Source organism: Brachyhypopomus gauderio, chromosome 11, assembly GCF_052324685.1.
Source record: "Brachyhypopomus gauderio isolate BG-103 chromosome 11, BGAUD_0.2, whole genome shotgun sequence".
Taxonomy (NCBI): Eukaryota; Metazoa; Chordata; class Actinopteri; order Gymnotiformes; family Hypopomidae; genus Brachyhypopomus; species Brachyhypopomus gauderio.
The window spans coordinates 21,098,098-21,120,334 of record NC_135221.1 but is presented as its reverse complement, the minus strand read 5'-3'; the positions used below and the strand labels follow the sequence as shown (position 1 = coordinate 21,120,334).

The window sequence follows — 22,237 nt, the reverse complement described above, 5'->3', positions numbered from 1 at the left end:
TGTAAATAGTCGCTGCCTGTCTCCGCCCACACCTCCGTAGATCGCCTGCAGCTTGGGCTTATCTGCTCATCACACACACCAAACTTATCTTATCAAACACACAAAACTGCACAACACACAAATCTCTGCACATCAAACACACAAAGCAGCTCCCTTTCTGTATTGATAGGTACTGCGTTCTACACAATGGCAAGTCATAATATTGGAGTAATACAGCCATGCAAATGTAACGCTAACAGAAAGCATGAGAATTCAGCTGGACTATATCAAGCAGCTAATAACATGTTGATAATGTTAGATGGTCTTGGTTCTGATCGCCAGCTACCTTGCACCTGTAATCATCTAGATGAGCCTTCAGGACGAAATGCTTGGAACACCATAGAACATCTCTGGAGAAAGACACCTAGTCCTGAGAGAGACACCTAGTCCTGACCCTACAGACAGAGTAGCAGATACTGGACACAGTGTGCAGGAATTATAGTGCCAGTGCACGATATGGATCTGTACGTTTTAATAGAATAACAGAAAATACGCTTTAGAATTCCCCATTGAAAAAATATTTCACAGTAAGTAACCACACTCACATGTCCATGTGCAAGGATATGCCTCACTTGTTTATGGCTGTCTTTCCAAAATATGCTTCTGTTGGCTACTACAGCCAGAAAGTGGATTTCTTCATTTGCCATATGCACTATATTGCCATATTACCCACACATGCCTTCTTTGTGAACAACCCTAAAATCATGTGAAGTGTCTAGTCATGTGAAATATTTTCTGAGTATTACTGTGATGAATATAACCACATTCTAATTCAGCACCTTAGCTATCTGTTTTGACTAATGTTTGCACTAACTTTCTTTATCAATGACCCAAGACATATGAAATATCCTTTCAGCATCTGACATGAATCATGTAACCTGGTAGGTTAACGCCACCCAACATTATCTAGCACGCGGCACGATTTGCTGAACAACGTAAGAGATAAAACACGAGGAAAAATAACAAACCAGTTTATCAACATGTTACCTCACCTTGTGCCCAAGATTAATGGATTGAACTGAACTGGGCTTCAATATATGTTTTGTGGCAGAATCTTTTTTTAAAAATATAATTTTAAACAAAACAGTGCTCTGAAAGTTACCATGTAAACCAGGCTGTTGTCTGGACAATTGGCTAGGACAGACCAGTGAACCCATTTCACTCATTTACATGTCTGCCATCATTTTGAGAATGGTGGAACCTGCAAAATATAGTACCTTCTTCACCTTTCTTCTCCGCTGACACCCACTGTATTGCTGTAGCATTATACCAATCGCACAGAAAGCCACAACCTGCAAGTTGGGATTGGTTAGGTTTGTGATGTTTGAAACCTTGGCTTTCTAAAGCCTATGGTGACTCAACAGCTGAAACACTCAGCCAGGATGTTGACTGCTTATTTCACTCATGATTTGTCTTCTAGCAGAACAAAAACACTACATGGTCATGTTAACACGGTTAAAAACTGACTGAAGGGCCTTTGAAGAACATAAATCCATGAAAGCTGTTGGTTCTGCATTGTGGAAAACAACAAACAAACCGCCTAACAAACATTATGTGAAACCCTGAGAGAAAACATGACCTCCTGGGGGTTCCTAGACATTGGGCCTTGTCAAACAGCTTCCAGCCACTCCCGCCGGGTTTGTGATAAACCCTGTTTGGTGTTGCAGTCTTCCGTCACGGGCAGAGGGCCCTGGTCGCAATGTCCCCAGTGCCGTTTGGCAAATAAAAATCAAAGCAGCGATCGTGCCGACTTGTGACAGAGAAACGTTTTCCCCCCACAGCCCCGACGTGAGGTATATAGCTGTTTGTGGTAATGTGGGTTGACTGGCATGCCCACGTCACACTACACCCTAGATGATTTATTCCCCATCTCCATGAGTTATATGAATTTTAATGTTTGTGGACGTCACATTCATTATTTAGTTTGTTCAGAGGCTGCTGTGGCCCTTCTTCGTGGTAGAAGATTAACATTTAACACATGGGAGCTACACGCCAACGTTGCTCCCGCCCTGACAAGACCTCTATTTGTCATCCAGGAACTCCTCTTCGGCCGTGGGGAAAATTTCCAATAAGGGGGACCGCATAGATTTGGGTGCATCAGCTGAAGCTACACGTCAACAAATGAACCACAGACTGGGCTGTGGGTACGTGTGGAGGCGGTGGAGAGAGGAGGTGAGGGAGGAGGCGTGGGGGGGATGAGACAGCATGTGAGGAGCAGGCACGCAGGGTGGGGCAGATGGGGCTGGGGGTGTGGGGTGATGGTGGTGGGGGGGGTGGTAGACCTTGCCTTCCAGGGTCGTTCCTCTCCACCTCGGAGCGGAATACAAATGGAGTGCTGCTGGAAACGACTAGTTCGGCTAGCCACGGCACAGCGAGGGACTCTCCCGGCCGGGGCGGCCACAGGTGACGGCGGGCAGCGTCTGGCTAATGCTCTCCGCTCACGCCAACCTCTCCGACATGCCGCATTGACGTCTTCGTTAACCTCTCCAGTGGTCTGGGGGCGGGAGTGGATTCGAATAATGACCAGCGCATAATGCCTCTTGTTCCGGGAGTGTCAGGCCGCTAAATGGCTTTCACACTGCCGCCAGAGCACATCCAATCAGGGCACTCAGGACGGATGCACGGGGGGACAGACAGTGGCTGCAAATGACAGGTGCATACGAGCGGACTAACGACATATTTTTCCTCATCGACAACCTCATCGGGTTCTCGCTACTAAGAATGTTCTGGAACAACCGTGTACAAGGAGAAACAACGTGCACAGCAGTACAAACGGCACAAGCGAAATGACGCTATCGCCATGGCATCCGACAACAAAGGTGCAGGAGGTTTCCATCCATCTCCAGAGAAGAGCACCAAAAACCAATTAACCAATTAACCAATTACTGACACGTTCATCTGTCAGAACGCTCGCTAACTCCCCAGTCAGCTGCTGTCCTGCATTAACAAGGCACCACTTGTCCCAGCTCGGGATTTTTCAATCCTTTGCCTGTGTTTTCGTAAAATTTCCCCTCGCAGTGCCAAGGAACCTGTATCGAAAAACAACAGGAGCGCCAAAAGAAGACAGAAAGGAAGAAAGGAAGACAGTGAGAGAGGAGAGGGTGGAGAGCTTTAAGGGAGGAGAGGAGTGGAGTCGGGAGACCTACCGACGACGTAGGTGAGCAGGAGCGCCAGCGTGACGGTGATGGCGCTCGCGCTGAGCGCCGTGCACCTCCAGTTGCAGCATTTGTGCGGCTTGTTGAAGGCGAACATGGGCCGTGAGAAGTTCCCGCGGGGGAGGGGTCGCGGCGGCGGAGAGTACACCGTGTTGGAGGTGAGCGGGTAGTTCTGGCTGGCCGCGCCCAGCAGGGCCGTGGACCCCGAGCCGGGCTTGAACAGGAAGTGCCTGCGGAGAAGACAGAAAGGAGCTTTTTGTTTATGAAGCGCAGCACCAACGAAGGGCAGAGGGCGAGATTTTCAATTATACGGCTAAATGCCGCACGCATGGCAAATGTCAGCAGCCGCCACATGTTGGCCTAGCGGTGTAGCATGGAAACTCCACCGCTGCTTATCTAGGCAGCAACGCTGATAACTGCACTGATTTAGCCAAGCTGTTGTACTGGCGCAGTGGGCCTCGGCCTTGAAGGCATGCTAGGATTTGTGTGTTGAGCGCAATTAAATGCGTGTCAAAAAAAAATACCAGTGTTTCATGCTGCAAGACTTTCTCGCTAAAACAAAATCTAATGCGAGATCTTGTTTTTATGGGCAAAATTTAACATCCGAAGATAAAATATGCCTCAGAGACTACGGGACAGAAAACAAACTGTAGCACGCTCTGCCAAACCGAAGCTCCTTCCGTGAGATTTTACACCTCTGATTTCGTAATGTGAGCTTTAATGCTTAAAGAGATTGTCCTGAAAATCCCTCCTATAAAAGCAGTGAGAAGAGTAATTGACACAAGTCAGCAGCGAGCTGTCTCCGTATCGGCAGGAAGAGTGCGGAAAGGCCTCGAGTGTTCCGAGGAGGCAACAGCGCGGCTATCTGACAGCTGGGAAGCTCTACAGATGAGAACTTTGGGCGCCTCGTGCAATATTAACGCTGTTTTGCTGGCCTGTGAGAATAACCTCGGCATGTACCGTTTATTTTGGCGGTTGTGTGTGTGTTTGGGGGGGATGGGATTGTAGAAGAAAAGGAAACATCGAGGGGTCAGGCAGCTGTGAAGAGTCCCCACCTTGGCGTGTGCAAAGTGCTCTGACACCAGGTCGGTCTTACGCAACAGCAGGGGGCAAAGGGGGGGGGGGGGGGTGTGTAGGAGGAAACTAAATATGAGCTTTCATTTTTACTCCAACCTCCTTCAGGGGAACATCACAGCAGCTCTGCCCAGCTAAGATTCTGCCATTTTGAGCGGGGGCAGACAGTGAGGTGGCATTTGGTATTCGAGTCTCTCGGCCATGACACAATATGGATGTTTTTTTACCCCCCCCCCACCATTATAATCATCTACGCCTTTAAATAGATTTTTCTATTTATAATCTTTCACATTTCCTTGATCTTCGAAGACAATATCCACAGGCTATAGCCAACAATCTCAAATCTCATATAGGAAACCATATTTCCCTGGAGAAGTCAGGAAAATGAGTGTTACTTCACTTCAGGAGGTCTGCCTGTTTGAAGGGCTATTCTTAACACTCAGAACCTGATGAAATGTGACGCCGACTTCAATTAAAACCCCTGCGTGAGGTACAGTTGCAGACTTCAGGTGTGTCAGTCACACAGGTACATTCGCATCTCTTCGCCACCTACACCAACAACACGCGATAATGCTGTGGGTACTGCGTGCCCCTCCTTCTGGAACGCCACAGGTAAAAATCATCCGTCCTCCCAAAAGTTTAAACAAGACCTTAAGCTTAAGTTGCTGGATCTCGTGGCAGGCCAGGCACCATCCAAACAAACATCAGCAAACATCCTAACATCCCCTGAATGACGATGAAGCGAAAACGATGAGCAATACCTTACGTGATAAGACAGCCGAAGAAAGGAGGGAAAACAACTTTGATCAGTCTCTGTAAAGCAGTTCAATGTCAAAGTGTCTTGGTAAGCACACAGGCAATTTATTTCCAACAGGCTGGGAGCAATAATTAATCAGTCCAAAAGCCACGATAATGACAGCGACGGAGCCAAAGCTCTGAAGCATTTGTTGAAAAGAGGTGACCTAATAATTGGGAAATACATTTTTGTTTGTTTTTTTTTATTTTTCTTCTCTCTGTGCGCTGTGTGGTCGATGAAGGCGAGGTGATTCAGACTGTGAAGTAGAGAGAGCCAGAGAGAGCGAGAGAGAGAGAGAGAGAGCAGGCTGGAGCACATGAAAGATGGAGAGAGAGAGAGAGAGAGAGAGAGAGAGAGAGAGGGGGAGCGCCTGAAAGAGAGAGAGTACATCTCATTTCACCTCCAAACCTCCCTCAGCTGTTCAAGGGAATTGTTCATCCTTGCTGCTTAACTATTATCAGGCCTCCCGCCGAGCGCTTGTGCTATCTGCCTCACTCATTCACCCAACAAACAAAACACGTGGCCAGGAAACGGAAAATGAAAACGGAATTGAGAACTACTCAGAATTAAGCTGAAAACATCCATTCAAGGAAGCAGAGGCACTAGACAGCAAGACTGTACGTCAAGCCGAAAGGTGAACAAAAGGCATTACCTGTGGAGAGGGACTTAGCCCGGGCAGGAGAGGGAGAAAACGTGAATGGAGTTGTGTGTTCCCCAAAGTGCAGCAGGAACGGCAAGTTTGGTCCAATAAAGAGCCGAACAATTAGCCTTGACCTGTCGACCCTTACAGATATTTATTTTTAACCAATCATTAATTTAAATAGTCACTGCATCTATTCCTACACCCCCACCCCCCCTCCACCCCCACCCCCTTCTCTCACGAAAGCAAAGGATCTAATTACAGATAGATTCATATCTTATTAAAACCTTTCTTCATAGCTGGCTGGGTGCCAATCTCATCCCAAGTCATTTAATGTATGAATTCAACTGTTACCAAGTCTTCATTAAAAATGCAAACAGAATATTTGTCTTGCTGTATCTTTTCAGAGACAAATCTCTACATGCTGCACACGAGACACAGAGAGAGAGTCTCATATTTTGTTCTCTCTACTGATACTCTGGCTGTTTGGAATATGGTGTAAAAACATGTTTGTTGCCCAGAACATCTGGCGGTTGGTGGGAGCTGAGGGAGAATAAAGTTGAAATTGAAGTTACAAATTTACAAAGACTTTCTTCAAGACCACAGATGTTCAAACAAATAAAATACGTCCAGATGGGATGTGCTAGATAAGTAATATTGCAATCCTAATCTGGTATTGCTGCTGTTATTATCATATTGAAAATATTACCTATCATAACCTTCAATTATTCTGCAAGCCGCCCATAAGGATTGCTTTACAACAACAATCTGACTTATATGGGACATTAGGAATCAAATATTCAGGCCTCATAAAGAAGAAATAGCCTTCAGTGAAGGTATAACAAAGCCAAACAAATGAATGGTTCAATAACAGAAAAAAACTGCTTATTAATGTGCAGTGATTTAAAAGGAGAGAATTCACACAGTGGCACTGAAAGTGAAGGATGTGCTGGCTTCTCCAGACCAACCTCGTTTCCAGAGGGATGTTGCTATTGAGGCCCCAGTTGTTGTGGAGGTGGGTGTGGTCCGCCTGCCCGTCGCTGGCGTCTGACACCTGGCTAGCCTGGCTCCGTGCGGGCATGGTGTTTCTCTGCAGAGTGACGTGGGCATAGGGGGCCGGCCGGGCACAGGTGCAGGCGTGCGGGGGCGGAGGAGGGGGGGGCAAGGGGCGGAAGGTGAACTGCCCACCTGGGCTACTGCGAAGCTCTGCGGAGGCTGACACACACACACACACACACACACACACACACACACACACACACACACACACAAAGTGCACCAGTTAATCACTACGTACAAAGTTAACCTGGGATGAAGAAAAGGAGCAACTGGACAGATCAAGTTCTTTTCTGTTTGCTGTTAAAATTGCACAATTCAACACACATTTAATTATTTTTTTTCTATTAAAGCACATCATTTTGCAGCTTTTAAACATTAAAGGTTTCAAACATTAAAAGATTTAATTTGGGCTTCAAAAAACTAACAAAAATGTCTGATGAGAAAATCTTAAAAAATCACTAGCTAATGTCAGTTGGTTTTCAACTCGTTATCAACAATCAGACCCTTTTAAGATGCAGTGTTCTGTCAGGAGATGTTTTGGAGTTTGATGACGCTCCCTTGACATCTTTCCCTCAGTGTGCACTTCTCTGCCCAAAAGCTATCAAAAAGGATTCACGTATAGCTACTACTATCAGGCCTGCTTACATCTTCCCAAAGCTATGGGTTCACTTCTGATTTGATTTCAGAGACCTGCTACCAGATATAAAGAAGATGTGAGCCGATGTGCACGCAGTGAGGTAAAATGTGAGGAATGAAATAAAAAGTCCTCATGAAAAAAATATTCCTTGCAATAGCTCGCCTGAGGTGAACGCAGAGTCTTTGTGTGATGTTTATTGCATGATTCTGTGATGCATCTTCAAAATCTGCGGGAGTCGCAAACTGCACCGTTCAGCAGCGGCGTTATTGAAACGTGCAACAGTGCCACGTGGAGACAACACCATGTTTCACACACTCAAGTGTCCACAGTGTTGAACAGACAGGAGCTCTTCACAGGAGGAGTAAAGGGACGATGTCCTTTCTATACTTCTACTGTGACACTACGACAAAATGCAAACTTCATCAATATGGTCAAGAAGTTTTTGGCTTTTAGATAAAATGCAAAACAACATTACTTTTCTGATCAGGAGTTCCACTAAAAAAGAGCAAAAAGCTCCACTTGATTTCAGACACACATTGTAATCCCCACTGCTGATATCTGCATAAGGTATTATACAAATCCCCTGAAGCATTCCTGAATTATGAAATATACAAACTGTTAGAAAACTCTGACGTGACACCACACCACAAATCCTACTGCTATCTCTGCCTCTCAGGTTTGAATCTCAGCAGTGTTGTATGCCTTTTTATGTTTCCATTGGGGAAATATGGGTGGCAAGGTCACTATCTTCTGTCAGCAAATGGTGCACCACTTATTCTGACATCCAGAAGGGTTCTCTCATTCTCCTCGCACTATAATAAGGAGATGCTTCAGAATTCAGTGTGTAGCCTCCCCAACCCAAAGAAGTGATAGTTCCATAGAAACCAATGTGGTGAATTGAGAGATACTGCAAATAAAGAATAAATTCAAATAAATAAATAAACAAACAAACATTAGTAGACCAGCTGAAATGGTAAATCTGGAATTCCTGTGGAGATATGAGAAATGCTTAAGTGCAAGTAGTTTGTCACCAAGCCGTGTGTGTGTGTGTGTGTTTGTGTGTGTAAGTCTGTGCAGCAACGAAAGAGCCAGATGGTACATTAGAGAGCTTAGCTGCAGTAGCTTTGGGACATGACAGCCAAAGTGGCATAAACTTCCCCAATATGACTTCTTGCCTACACAATAATAGTACCAGGTTGGCTCAGACATGCAGCAATAGCTTAGGTGCCATCTCAAAGCATCTTGAGGTGCCACTACCTGCAGGACAGTAGAGAGGTGCTGGATACATCAACCTACGCTTCATCAATATTCTGTACAGTTGTTGGTCTTGTCAGTTTATGACTGCCAGCTTCAGATGTTCAATAGTGGTAATTGATTGATTTATAGATCCGAATCAAAGGATGGCTATTCATAATGAAAAATACTCACTGGTATTTCTGCAGTTTTGGTATGGCTTTATTTTGGACAATACAAGCAGATATACGTGCACAATCTCTGAAAAAGATCATACATAATAATTCATGCTTTTCTGACACTGACAAATGTTGGGTGCTTCTTTATATGACATGATTATACCATTTAACCATTATCATGATTGCTTTTGTGAAATGAATTTGCATTGTAAAACGCAGATTTGTGCTGGGAGAGGTACCAGAAAACTCTTGTGCAGGCACAAGAGAAGGTACTTGGTAGACTATACGATTTTAACTTCTACAATGCCATTCTAGATTGTTGGATCAGCTTTGCCAGGTGTTTTCTGCACGCAGTTGCAAATGACCAATCAGACAACTATAAAACTAATCAAAAACACACATTTCATGCTCATTAAAGCATTGCCACCTCTCACTGGCTTGTGTGCTCCATGGCTTTCCACTCTCCGTAAATGTGTAATTGAACTTCAGAGACGGTAGCAAATGCTGGCTAATGAACTGACTAAATTAGTTTGGCTAACGCTAAAAATTAGTATGGCTTAGAAAAATGCTCTTCCTCTTTCTAAGGGCAAAGATTAGCTTAATAAGGGCATGATAAAACAAAATTAATATTGGGCAACAGTTGTGACCGTGAAATAAGATTGGCTCCTGTTGCTGTTGGACATTTTGACATTTTCACATTTTTGTTAAGCGCTCTCTCTCTTTGTCTCTCTCTCTTCCTGAGAACTGATAAGCTAGATGACCTTGAAGTAGCCAAGTAGCCATACTGAATGTGTGTATTCAGTATATTATTATCAGAACTAAGGGTTCTCCCATTGTGTTTAAAGACATTTCTTATTTCTGAATGCAACGGTGTACTGCAAAAAAAAAAAAATCTTTGTGAAAATGCCTTCTTATGTTCTTATAGCATGAACGCGCATACAAATATAGCTAAAACAAAAGCAAAATGTAAAAGGACATGAAGTATGGGAAGCCAAGCAGATCAAAATTCATCAGGATGCAAAAAAGAAAGGTACATCTGGAACAGATCTCCTGTCTGCTGTGGTGAAATCATATATAAGAGCCTTTTGGTTATGGTATATAAGATGTACATTTCCAGAAAGAACACATCCTTGCTGAATATCTATGAAAGGGCTCTACCTTACACTAGAAGGGGATGCCCTACAGGGAACAAGCTCAAGTCTCCTAAAATAGCTCTCCTTGGAGAAAGGGACTTTTAAAGAGTACTGTGTGTAACCCAATAAAGTACATTTCTCCACTAAGTTTAACTGCACATTTACATTTTTTCTCATTCACACATTCAAGCATCGTCTGCCTCAGGACCTGATCAAATATGACAGATTGTACATCCTACCTTTAATCAACATGTCATATATCTAGCAGCTAGCCAGGGGCCTCTGGGGATTTGCCCCGGGTCTGTGACGGGTCCAGCTTATGCAAATGTGGTATCATTAGTTTTAGAATGATGTGCTGTGCAGTTTCAGGAAAGAGTGATGACTAAAGCCTTTGATAGGAGCAGTGCATGGCCCTTAGATTACATGTGGAAGTGTCATCATTTTCACAACATTCTGGCTGAATAAGATCACTTCCCCGAGAGGCAGTGAATAATAGCACAACCTCAAGGGAATATGAGTGTGAAAGAAAGACACTTTCCCACCACCACCAATCTGGCTGCTCCGAGCCGAGAGGATCCACATGCTATTCAAGGAAGAATGCAAACGGCTTATTATTCAATCATAGAGACTATCTGGATATAATTTTAGATCTATTATTTTATCATCTGCAAACACCTGAAAGCCAGGAATAAGCCCTGGAAGCTTTCGGGCTCCAGGCCTCTGTGTTTGGTACTAGGTACCGGGCCTGTCGGAGCTCACCAAAGCCAGAACCGATGTAGTTGGACATCTGTATTTAGCTGAAATCCTTCACAGAAATCGTTAATTTCACAGAAGACTAATTTTATAAACCTGAGTATCAAATGGTTGCAGTATTAAAATGAGCTAATTAGCATTTTACCAAAAAAAAAAAAAAAGATTCTCATGAAACAGAGATCTATTTTCTTAAACTAAAGTTACCATATAAACATTATGCCAGATTTATATATGTATTTGCAGCAAATATCCAGCTGAAAATAATGAGAATGTCAAAGACCTGTTATTATTGATGGTGGTAGCTAAAAAACTGAAAAACTGATTAAAGCTAATTTATAATTGTTAATGATAATTATGGGTGTTGATGGATATAGTGCAAATGACTCATGATGATGATGATGATGATGATGATGATGTAGCAATGATGATGATGCTAATTATGATAAACACAGCCATGACACGATGAGGGGGTTCGCGGATGCTCTCGACCTAATAATGACAAGAAGATCACGGGATGATTATGCCAAGATCAGACTGCAAATCATGCAAAGCCGTCCCTTTTTGCATCTTTGAAATCCCATGACAAGCTCCCCTTCAAAGCATCAGCGTGTCAATCCAGTTTGCTCAACTTGAGTCTTTTAATATATCACAGTTAGAATCAATCAGAGCTTTACAAACCAGGATAACAATGTGCCCCTAAATACAGCAGCGTTAGGGGTTTTCTCGTGACATGCTTCTCACAGCCAATAAGAGGGCAGCGAGGATACTTTTTTTAAAGCGACTAGAAGCCCTTGAGTGTCGAGGGCCGAGTTGCCTTTCCCTTGGGAGGAAGCCCAGCTTTTTCACACTGCCCGTTGTGACAAGCGCAGCAGAAACGCCAGGTTCCTCCGGCCTTCGCCGTTCGGCTGTTCGGCAGGGTGTCCGTGTCACACTCTCCGGGCCGGTGTCACTGCCACCTGCTCCGGGGGTTACTGTCTTGACATGACCCACACAACACGCACCGGGTGACAGAGCTGTCTGGAGAGCACCGTATGAGGCCAGCACCGTAGCTCATAATGAGCTGCTGGTTTGAATATGCATTAGCCCTAACGTTCCTCGACTGATCCGGAAGGTTCCGTGTGGAGAAAAAAAAAAGCCTGAACTCAGCAAACAAGACCAGAGTGACATGAGACAAGAGGACTGGTGGAAGAGAGTCGAAAGAGAGGACAAAAAGGAGGAAAAGAAAGCAAAGAGCAACAAATTCGATGGCGCGTTGGATTTGCGACGACGTGTATTAGCAAAGCACAAAGCCACAGAGGCGCAATCTCCCAGTAATTATATTTTTGCGCTTTAAGGGGTTGGGGGAATGGATTGAAATGTATGGAAATTTATTCGCCGGCCCCGCCAGTGCTTGCTCGAGTCAACAGCATTAACTGTGAGTGCTTTCACAGCGCAAGATTGGGGCACAAACAGGCTTTACGCGCAGCAGGCCCGGAGGCACGAGAGAGAGAGAGAGAGAGAGAGAGAGAGAGAGAGAGAGAGAGAGAGAGAGAGAGAGAGAGAGAGAGAGAGAGAGAGAGAGAGAGAGAGAGAGGATTGCGAGCGGAGGTGCTGGGGGTGGTGTGGGGGAAAGCAGTCACCCAGTTCTCTACGTCCCAGAACACTGTTTTGAGAATGTTCCATGTGTCGGGTGAATTACCTGCAAGACTTTTCAGTTGTCTGTGTTGGGAGTCATCTCGCAGTCTCACAAAACAACAGCATGTTTCTATTTCAGTCGACTGTGGCTTCAAAAAATATATTTAAAAAAAAGAAAGAAAGAAATAAGCCAACGCAAAGATGAATGGCGGCGTTGACGTGCTCGCCGCTACAGTGAAGGAGAGATATAATTGAAGCTTCATTACTGGGAACCTCTTAAACTAGACTGGCCTGTAATGAGTTTAATTAGCTCATACATCAGGAGGGCAAGATGGCTATTGACAGATGAGGCAACCTAATGTGGTCCATTATTCATATAATCTTAGAAGATGTCATATAAGTCTCGCCAAATGACAATAGGAATATGTGAGCTCTATATTGAAGGAATGGACACACTGCACAAGATTTTATGCTCAGCGCTACACAAGCATCGATATCATCCATTAATCATATGTGGCAACATTACAGGTCATTAATGACACCAGCATTAAGGAGCATGCTGTAAAAGTTGGATAAAACACCTAGTAAGATTCCCCCAACACTGCTAAGTGCTCTGAAGCCTCGTCTGCTTCTCATCCAACCTGCTGTCACGTACAGTTCAAAGCCACTTTGTTGATGCTCTGAAAGGGTTTTGTGGCCAGACTGCTTAGTTATAGCACAAACGACGCCTGTCGTCCGCGGCAGCCGGCTCGTGTAAGCAGGAAGAAAAGGAGGCAAAACAAAAAAGAGACATAAGCCGCCGTCTGGCGTCCTGTCCGACAGCGTGTGAGGCCGGCCGGGGCATGGCCGCACCCCGGCACCGGGGGAGTCGCGGTCAATGGACCGGGCCCCTCCGGAGAGCCGGGGGCAGCGCACGCACGCGGGGGAGCCGCCACGGGTCGGGTCGGGCCCCCGGTAGCTGCGTGGGAACCGTTCTGCTAGGCTGATCACACCTATCAAAACAAACACGCTACAACAGGCGTGCGGCATCAACCTGCTGAAGCTGGCCTTCTGGAGTCAAGGCAACACATGCTGGTTGTGTTCCACAGGGGACCAGCGCGGGCCCGGGTGGTGCTGCTATGTTTGACTCAAAGGTCAGAGCCGGTTTCAGTAGCAGGGATCTGCTGGCAGAGTGTATACTGCCTATCCAAGGCCATAAAAAAGGGAAAAAAACTGCAAATGTTGGTCAATAGAAAAAACATGGTGACACAACACAAAGCAAAATGTGTTGAATTAATAACTACTACACAAATGAACAATGTAACAATGTTAAATTAACACTAGGGATTTGGTTGTGCACTTTAATGGTGAACAATGTTTGGGGTAATAATGTTTAATAGTTTAATTTACAAGAAAATGGAAACATGAGAATTCAAAGATATGTTACTGCATGCTCTGATAGTATGACAATTATGATTCTATTTATTATTGAAGGGTTAGAAAATAGTAAATACAGTATATTCATATAAAACCAAATAAACAGAGATATCTCGTGTACGGGAAGTGTGTGAAGAGTCTAAAAACATGTTTTGAAAGAGCTTGTGGTAAAAGAGCTTGGATGTTACCAGAATAATCACTTGGTGTGCAGTCACCATTAATAAGAGGTGAATCAACCAAGGGTGGAATATGAGAAGAAGCTTTTGCAAACCATCGCTCTATCCTGTTTAATCCTTGTTCAGCTTTTGACGAACTCCAGGCGTTGGAGAATGTGACACGGACCTATCATTTCCTCTCCTTGAGACCTGTCACTCAGAGTCCATCAAGAAGGAGCGAAATTTCGAGCCGAGCCTACAAGGAAGTGGCGATTTAGCCCTTCGCTAGGCCAATCAAATGAGATCTCTCGCTGACAGGTCCCCGAGAGGCCTGCGCAACAGCGAGCCAACCATTAGAGTCCACGTCGTCCACGCCTCTCGCGCCATACGCACGGAGCGCTTATCAGCCCCCCACGTGTGGCCGTCGCCGACGCGATAAGCACCCATCCGGAAGAGTGACAGGCTGCTCTCGGGCAGTCCCACGCACATCTCCCTGGTGCCAGACGCAGCCTCCGTCTTCATGACAACCTGATGTTGGATGGAGAAGGCCCCATGCGAGGCATTAGGCATGATCCGTGCACCCATCCCAGCCTTTCGAAACCACATATGTCACGTGTGCCGATGTCACGTGTGCAAAAACACCCCCCTGCAAAAACATCTGCCCTGTAACGGTGACGGGCAAGGAGCGTTTCAGACGGTCAGGCCTTTAAAGTTTATTCTTCACCATGTGAAGGTCTGATTGGCCTCTGTGCAAGCGTAGAAGGTCCCACAGATTCAGCGCACACATAATGGACTGCTGGCACGCGCTGGTATGAGGGCGAGACGGTGCCCTGCATTAAGGCAGTTTGTTACTGTAAGTGATTTTGCTGGCTCCAACACGTCAGCGTTTGGTGTCTTTAATAGGTCGGCCTCGAAACCCTCGGCCGCATGCATTATTCAGCGAGCGATTGCCACAGGTTCGTCGGCGATCGTTTTACGAGCCTGGCTGTGGTGGCATGGAGATGCTCCCGCCAATGAGCCTTCTCATCCCGCGAGAGAACAGAAATGTCAAGCGCGCCACCGGCCACCAGCCCTCCTGAGGATTGCCGGAAGCGATATGACTCTCGGCCAAGCAGCGGGCGGGTGGATCGGTGGGCGGGTGGATCGGTGGGCGTGTAGACAGTGCGCAAGCGCCGGCTGGCTGTCGCTAAGTGGCTCACGTGAAAACAACAGCCCCTCCATGGTGTCATGGCCTTAAATGAAACGATCACGGGGGGTGACCTGGGCCCAGGTAATGCTTGCATGCTGGATGCATCCGTCACGATTTCGGCGCAGCAGAGCTTACCAAAGGGCCTTCTGTTCAATCCTTCATGGATACTGCAAGGACACCACTTGTCTCGCTGATTAAAACAAGCTACTATCTTAGGAAGTGGGTAAAAATAGTCAACTGGTGCAGGGGCACCATTTCTGTACACAATAACACAGAACCTCATTTTGTATAAAATAAACTCCTTATACGTAGCAAGTAAATATGCTATATAAAGCAATACAGGGTGCAGGAAGAACCCAAGCACCCTGGTGTGTGAGGGAACCCCTTCAAACTCTCAAACTCTTGCGCTTGCATCATCACACAATGACACACAAAGTGCAAACTGCAGGACTTGAGCCTTTTGTTGGTGCACTGGGAATACAAACGTTTATTCATGATTTGAATGCAGAGAACAGGTAAAACTCAAATACCGTTTTGAGCGGCACGGCGGCTGGGGAGACAGTTGGGGGGGGGGGGGGTGTTCGATGAGCAACGTGACTCTAAGACCCTAGGTCTCTTTGTTCCTCTGAGCTGATGGAACAGAATCAGCGCGTGGGCTGAGATATCAAAGATCAAATGGTTATGAGCCCCCGCATGCAGGCAGACGGGTGAGGAAACGCGACAGCACGATTCGGCCTCCAGAGACAATTTCAAATGTTTACTTCCTCATTATGCAAATGAAGGTTAACTTAATGGGGGAGACCAAGGAACCGGGAAAATTTACTGTCAGCGTGTGTTAGCATTGGAGGGGTGATTTAATGGAACTGCCAAAGGTCTGTGGAAAAGGATGACAAATGCTGATGAGAGTTAAGGGAAAGATAAACAGAGTCTCCACCGTCGTGGAGACCTGACAGCATGATACAGGAAAATGGAAAGTGAAGCAGGCTTTACTGAAATATGTCACAGAGAGCTTGAGGTGCACAAGAAAGCCCCAGTGAAACTGCCAAAGAAAGAAAACATTAGCTTCATTCTGTAACCCACTGCCGGCATTTCAGTTCAAACTCAACAAGAAGTACAACCTCCTAACACTGCTAATTGAGTCAGGTACATAATGTGCACTGGAACTTTTTGTATATGTTCCATAATGCTACAAGCTTTGGTCAGACTATTAATAACAATGATACGAATATAACGGAAATAATGATCTTCATTTTTAACCTGTTAATACCGATCAATACATGATCCACTATGTCATATTTGAAACCTTATAGTGTTTCTACTACTGTAAGGAGTACCCAGAGGATACTCTACCACATTATCTTCTTAAAATACAGTGAGGTCATTCAGACGACCTGTCTCTTAATCCCTTGTTCAGCATAATATGTGCTTCTTAAGGAGGGAGGTTTTCATCTGCCTTTTTTTTTTCCTTCTTTATTTTTTTTTCTTTACAAAAATCGTTAGTTTCATTGTACATTCCCAGCCTGCCCCATGCCTGAAGATGAGCTGGGGAGAGAGGGGGAGGGGTAGTGGTGGAAGAAAAGCCCTGATTAACATCAAAGCTTCTGATTGCAGTACTTAACAATCAGCCTGCACTTGCCGTGGTGAAGATGCCATTTCAAACAAGAGGATCAGGACAGAAACTCTTTGGCTATTGCTAGCAGAGATTGACCTAGTGTCTCTTCAAAGCTCCGCATGTGCCCAGTTCACCATGGCCTTTCTTTTGATGTCTCTTAGTGAATCAATTTTCCAGTTAACTCATGTCTCAAAAGCGTGTGGCGGGTCTTTTTTTTTTCCTAGATACATTGGCTAAAAGCAAGGGGCTAGACGTAGTGCGGTTATTCCAGTCGAAAACAGTGTTCGTGCAGCAATGCAGCATCTTGGAGCCGTTTTGGAATACAGATGTGTGTTGGGGAGAAGGGAAACCTGCCTGGTGGGGAGAAGCACTTCAGGTTTTGTGCAACATCGACCAGCCACAAAGGAGCTGGGGCAGGACAAGCTCAGGATGACGGAGATGAGCCGAACGTGCTGGAGATGACTTCTGTTCCGTATCGACAGACACATCAGCATGCACCATCTCCCAACCATCTAAACCATCTTAACTCCAGGTGAGACAGTTACCCATCACATGGGCTCCTAGTCCAGGAGGACCGGTACCCCATCCACCCAATACCCCTCCAGATTCATGGGATGTTAAGGAAGCATTTATTATGGGAGGGATACTGATAGCAGCGTTTAGCTAGAGGTTAGCAAGAGGCATTCTGGGAAACCCGGTGGGCTGCTTGAATCGTGTGCTCGTCCTGCGCTTGTGCTGTGATCCCGCAAAGACACAAAGCTCCGCCCATGACGTTATGGGCGTGGCTTGAACCCGCCGAGTCGCTCAGGGGAGCACGCTCATGCTTCCTGAATTGTGACGCCCTGCACTTTTCAGACGTCTTCCTAGTAAATCCATCAGTCAGGATTTATCGGAGGTCACTGTGTCTTGGAAAAATGGAGGAATGAAGATGGTGCCATGAAGGGAAAGGAATCGTAACCAGGCTTGAGTACACAGGCATCCCTTAGAGCAGGGGTGCCCACAGTTTTCAGCTTGCGAGCTACTTATAAGATGACCCAGTCAGAAAGATCTACCGGGGGTGGCGGCGAACGTAATTTGTTGAGCGGGGGGGGGGGGGGGGTGGCGAACGTAATATGTTGAGCGGGGGGGGGGGGGGGGGGGGGGGGGGGGGGGTGTGGCGAACGTAATTTGTTGAGTGGATTGCAGATTGGCTGCCGTGAATGTCAATCAAAATACAACCGTCAGTGCAGATGTGCGATTCATCTACTACTATTTTATGTGACGCGATCTACGCACATTCCTTCGCGATCGACCGACAGTTCCTTCGCGATCGACCGGTCGATCGCGATCGACGTAATGAGCACCCCTGCCTTAGAGAATCCAGCTGGAGTGTCCATGTCATTTCAAGTGATCCATGTTTACATGGGCAATGTGTTGGTAGTCAAAAGCTAATTCTAACAGGCAAGGACTGTAAAATGATAACCAAGCAACCAAGCTGAATAAACAGAACAGCGGGTTCAATGTGTGCTATGTTGTGCTTGTGGCTACATTCATTTGCTTTGTAAAGGCTGCTTTAAAAAGGGAGATTATGCCATCCATATTATAGCATAGCTCCCATACTTGATATTAGGACGTTAGCGAAGCCATCGATATTGAAAAAGAAATCTGAGAGGGGGCTGTTGGTCAAACATGCCTATTTCACATATAGTAATTCCACTTTCCACCATCAAAAAAGTAAAATAATGTAGCTCTGCAGAATTTCTACTCAAGAAAATCAAAGTAGAAATATCAGGGCAATTCAACACCATAAGATGTAATGCATGGTAGAAACACATTTAGACACTGATATTACCAGTACTCTTTCCTATCTGTTCATTAATCAGTCTGGGTCATTTTCATTAAGAAGGTAAATGTGGGGGGCCGCGTAAACCTGAGACAACTGTGGCTTCCATTAGTGGAAGACTTCTCTGGGATTATGGTTGAGATCTTTATCTCCCACGATTATGGCTCAAGACATACATAAAGACATACAATAAAGAAGATGAGTGTTAATCTTCCTCCCGGCTGAAGGCACAATGCTAAAGAACACACTGTTAACATGTGCAAAAATTCATTAACAGGTCCAATCAAGACTGGTTACAAGGAGTGTGATGGCTTCTAGCTGGATGTACAGGGAGCACTGATAAAGATCAGCCTATGCTGAGCTCCAGATAAGGCATCGTGCCTCAAGAAAGATGAAAGTTTGTGATCAAACATTGTACTGCCGGCTAGAACTTCAGTATCAGAGCAGAAATCCCCCCTTGCTATCTCTGACAAGCAGCACCAACTACACCCCCACCCCCACCCCCACCCCCACCCTGCTGCCAGGCAATGACATCATCTTTTGTACACCCCCTGTAAATGACTATTATCAGTGTTTATTAAAAGCGATTCCCTTGTCAGCAATAAATTGTCTTTTTTTCCCACCTCAGGCACCTCACGCTTCCACCACACTGCCTGAATATTAGTGCTGGATTTCTCTTCCCATAGCCCGAGCTATTTAGATGGAGAGCTTTTCGATCATATAACAGCTGTCTATTATATCGCTCATTTCATCACCCGTTACCTTATTGTCAGTGACTTTTCAGTTAACTGCAATATTGACACTGCAGCAACATAAATCCCTAGACTATGTACGCCAGTAACCTTAGACATCTGCAGAACGACTTTTATTTATTTATTTATTTTGGTCATTATTATTACTATTCTCATGCAACGGCATGCGAGGTTTCCCGCTACTGGGAGCCAGTGCCCTCCTTGAGATTGATGAATATTACATGATCTGTTTTCCGGGCAATATCTGTAGTGGCGAGACTGATATTGCAGCTGAGAGGCTTGCTGTGGCGCTTGTGTACATGTTGACGTCTGCTGAAGCGACACGGTGTCCCCTTGCTACCCCGGGACCCTCTCCTCCCGGTCCCCACACCCAACACCCCCCTCCACCCTTCACGAAACGCCAGCTAGGAGTCTGTGCTCCTTCACCGCTGAGACACGTCGAGATATCTGACTCACAGTACCGTCCACCCACCGCCCCCACCCCCCCCGGCGACGACATCATCGCAATTCATCTCAGTTCTTTGAGCTTTGGGTATGCGGCGAGAATTGCAGGAGAGAGAGTCCTAATTGGAGTTTATCTGTCTTAGCGAGTGCAGCTGCATTAGACCTCATGCACCCAGCAATTGGACCGCAGCATCTGTTTGTCGGGAGCCTCATTTTAACTTGATTGGCATACGTTCGGAGTGGCCCGCATAATAAGCACGTGGGCGCCGCACGCAAATTGTTAATGCGCACAGCTGTGGCGGTATTACGCGAACCATCCATTATGTATATAGCACGTTTGGAAACATATGTCTGCCGCAGTGGCGTGGCCACCCTTACACGGCACACAAACCTCCGCCCGTTGGTTTGCGAGGCCCTCGCTGCAGGGTGCATGAGAGACGCGGTCTCAAATCCGAATAGTCGTGCGGGCAGATAAGTCGCGTGTGCGCAACGCCGGAGTTCCTCAACGCATACGTCTCTCGTGAGGGGCTCTGCAGCACTGTAAATGGATTTCGGTGAAATTTACAGTAGCTTGCTGGCGGCTCCACCCGCACTAAGTCGCCAGGATGGAGCGTTGCGTCCGCAGCTGGGACCCTCAGAGACGTCGAGCACAACACGACCACTCATCATGATACAGGCAAATGTGCTTTGCAGTGTATTACATGGTTAGTGCGACATGGTCAAAAATTGCTTTGTGTTGCTCAAATACGGTTTATTTAACCTTTCTAGGTCACGTGACCGTCAAACAGCAGATGGGATGAGTGCCTCGGATTGTTGAGGATGAAGTCATTGACTTGCTAGAACATTCCTATATGGGTCATTCTACAAAAACGTCCACTTTTGACAGGTGGAAATTTTTCCTACATAAATTTCTTTTTTTAGGATTTTTAATTATACTACATTATTACTGTACTAATTGGCTATAAGAACATATATAAGGTACACCTAAATGGCTTTTTGCCTTTTTTGGTAACACCAGTGACAACTGTCATAACAAACCTATTTTACAGAAATAGCTGCCACAGGGAATCAAACCACATGTTGACAGTCATGAACTACTCACTGAATTATGTATAAATTGATCAATTTTTATTATTCTATATTCATTTTCCAAAGATTAAAGTAGTGCATACCAGTCACTTGCACTAAAGCTTCGAAGGAAATCTTAGGGTAGATGATAAAATTTATAAAAAATGAAAAATGACATTGAACTTACAATGTGTCTGTTTTCATTAATCTTCAGAGAGGAAACAAAATGACTTCCTGTAATGTCATCAGCATGGCTTTGTATATTAAAATAATAGTCTTTTGTCATACGGTAACACCAGTGACATGAATATAGGGGACGTACACATTTATTATGTATTTTATCATATTTATTTGCAATATTGTATTTTTAAATATTTTGTGTGATATATTGGACCTTTATGGACACATAACTGCAGTTGAGTTAATAAAGTATATGTTTTCCATTAAGAAATAAAGCCCTTAGTTTCCCAGTATGACAGCGAGGACAGGCATTTTTGGGCATACTTGGAAAAACACTAAAATGGTTGAAAAGAAAAACTGACTCATGAGTGGTTCAAAAAGGTATAATTGTTCAAATATCATGTTGTTTTGTCTTAAAATGTAAATAAATCCCTAAATTTGAGGGCTTTTAAAATGCAACAGCCCTTTAAAGTCTAGGGACACAAAAGTGGACATTTCTGTAGAATGACCCATCTATCTTAAAGCCATGAGTTCAGTTTGCAGAGATGAACTTGGTGGGAGTGTTGAATTAATTATACAGTATGACGTTCTACAGTATTATGACAATACTTTTTCACAATATTACTGTCTAGTCATGTGTGTTGATTTTACAATAGTCTAAAAAAATCACAGAACCGTAAAACTAGCACAGCCATTGCAGTCTGATCAGGTATGAGTGGGGGTAGTATCCAAAGAACTTATTTCCGAAGCAGTGAATTGTGGGTAATCACAGTGCTGCCATAGTTCTTTTGTGCAAGGCATTCTAGACTGGTCTGTAACTCTCGAAATTACAGAATTTAATTAAAAAACAAACAAGCAAAATGACCTTGATGATTATTGGTTGGCCTTACATCTCACTGTGTTCCCAGGATGACACTGAAGAAAACTCCAGGAACAGACCAGTGCCCAGCCTCATTTAGAGCGTGTCCACCTGAGTGTGCTTCTGCGCTTACACTACAGTTTGGATCACCTAATATAATACAAATAATTTAGGAAACGTGTTATATATGAATTCATTCTCAACACACACACACACACACACACACACACAAACACACACACACAGCCTTTTAAATGCACCCTTTTTATTTCAGAACTTTAGTATAAATACTATATATATATATATATATATATATATATATATATATATATATATATATATATCAGTGGGGAACCCTGTCAGGGCCCTCTTAAGTTTTTATATTCTTAAAACATAAATATATAGAATTTATCCAATTTTATTTTATT

General features: G+C 44.9%; 1 protein-coding gene across 3 annotated transcripts in view; it reads right to left on the bottom strand.

Annotated features, from left to right (window-relative positions):
• The window catches only part of LOC143527453 (teneurin-1-like), a 141,535-nt gene that overhangs the window by 80,067 nt on the left and 39,231 nt on the right, over positions 1 to 22,237 (bottom strand). For 2 of the 3 annotated variants that reach the window (XM_077022676.1, XM_077022678.1), the window contains 2 exons: positions 6,673 to 6,919; positions 3,186 to 3,424 (listed from right to left, as the gene is read on the bottom strand). In XM_077022676.1, the coding sequence (XP_076878791.1) occupies positions 3,186 to 3,424; positions 6,673 to 6,919 (486 nt within the window). The remainder of the gene's footprint in view (positions 1 to 3,185; positions 3,425 to 6,672; positions 6,920 to 22,237) is intronic. The other variant, XM_077022677.1, reaches the window with a different exon arrangement.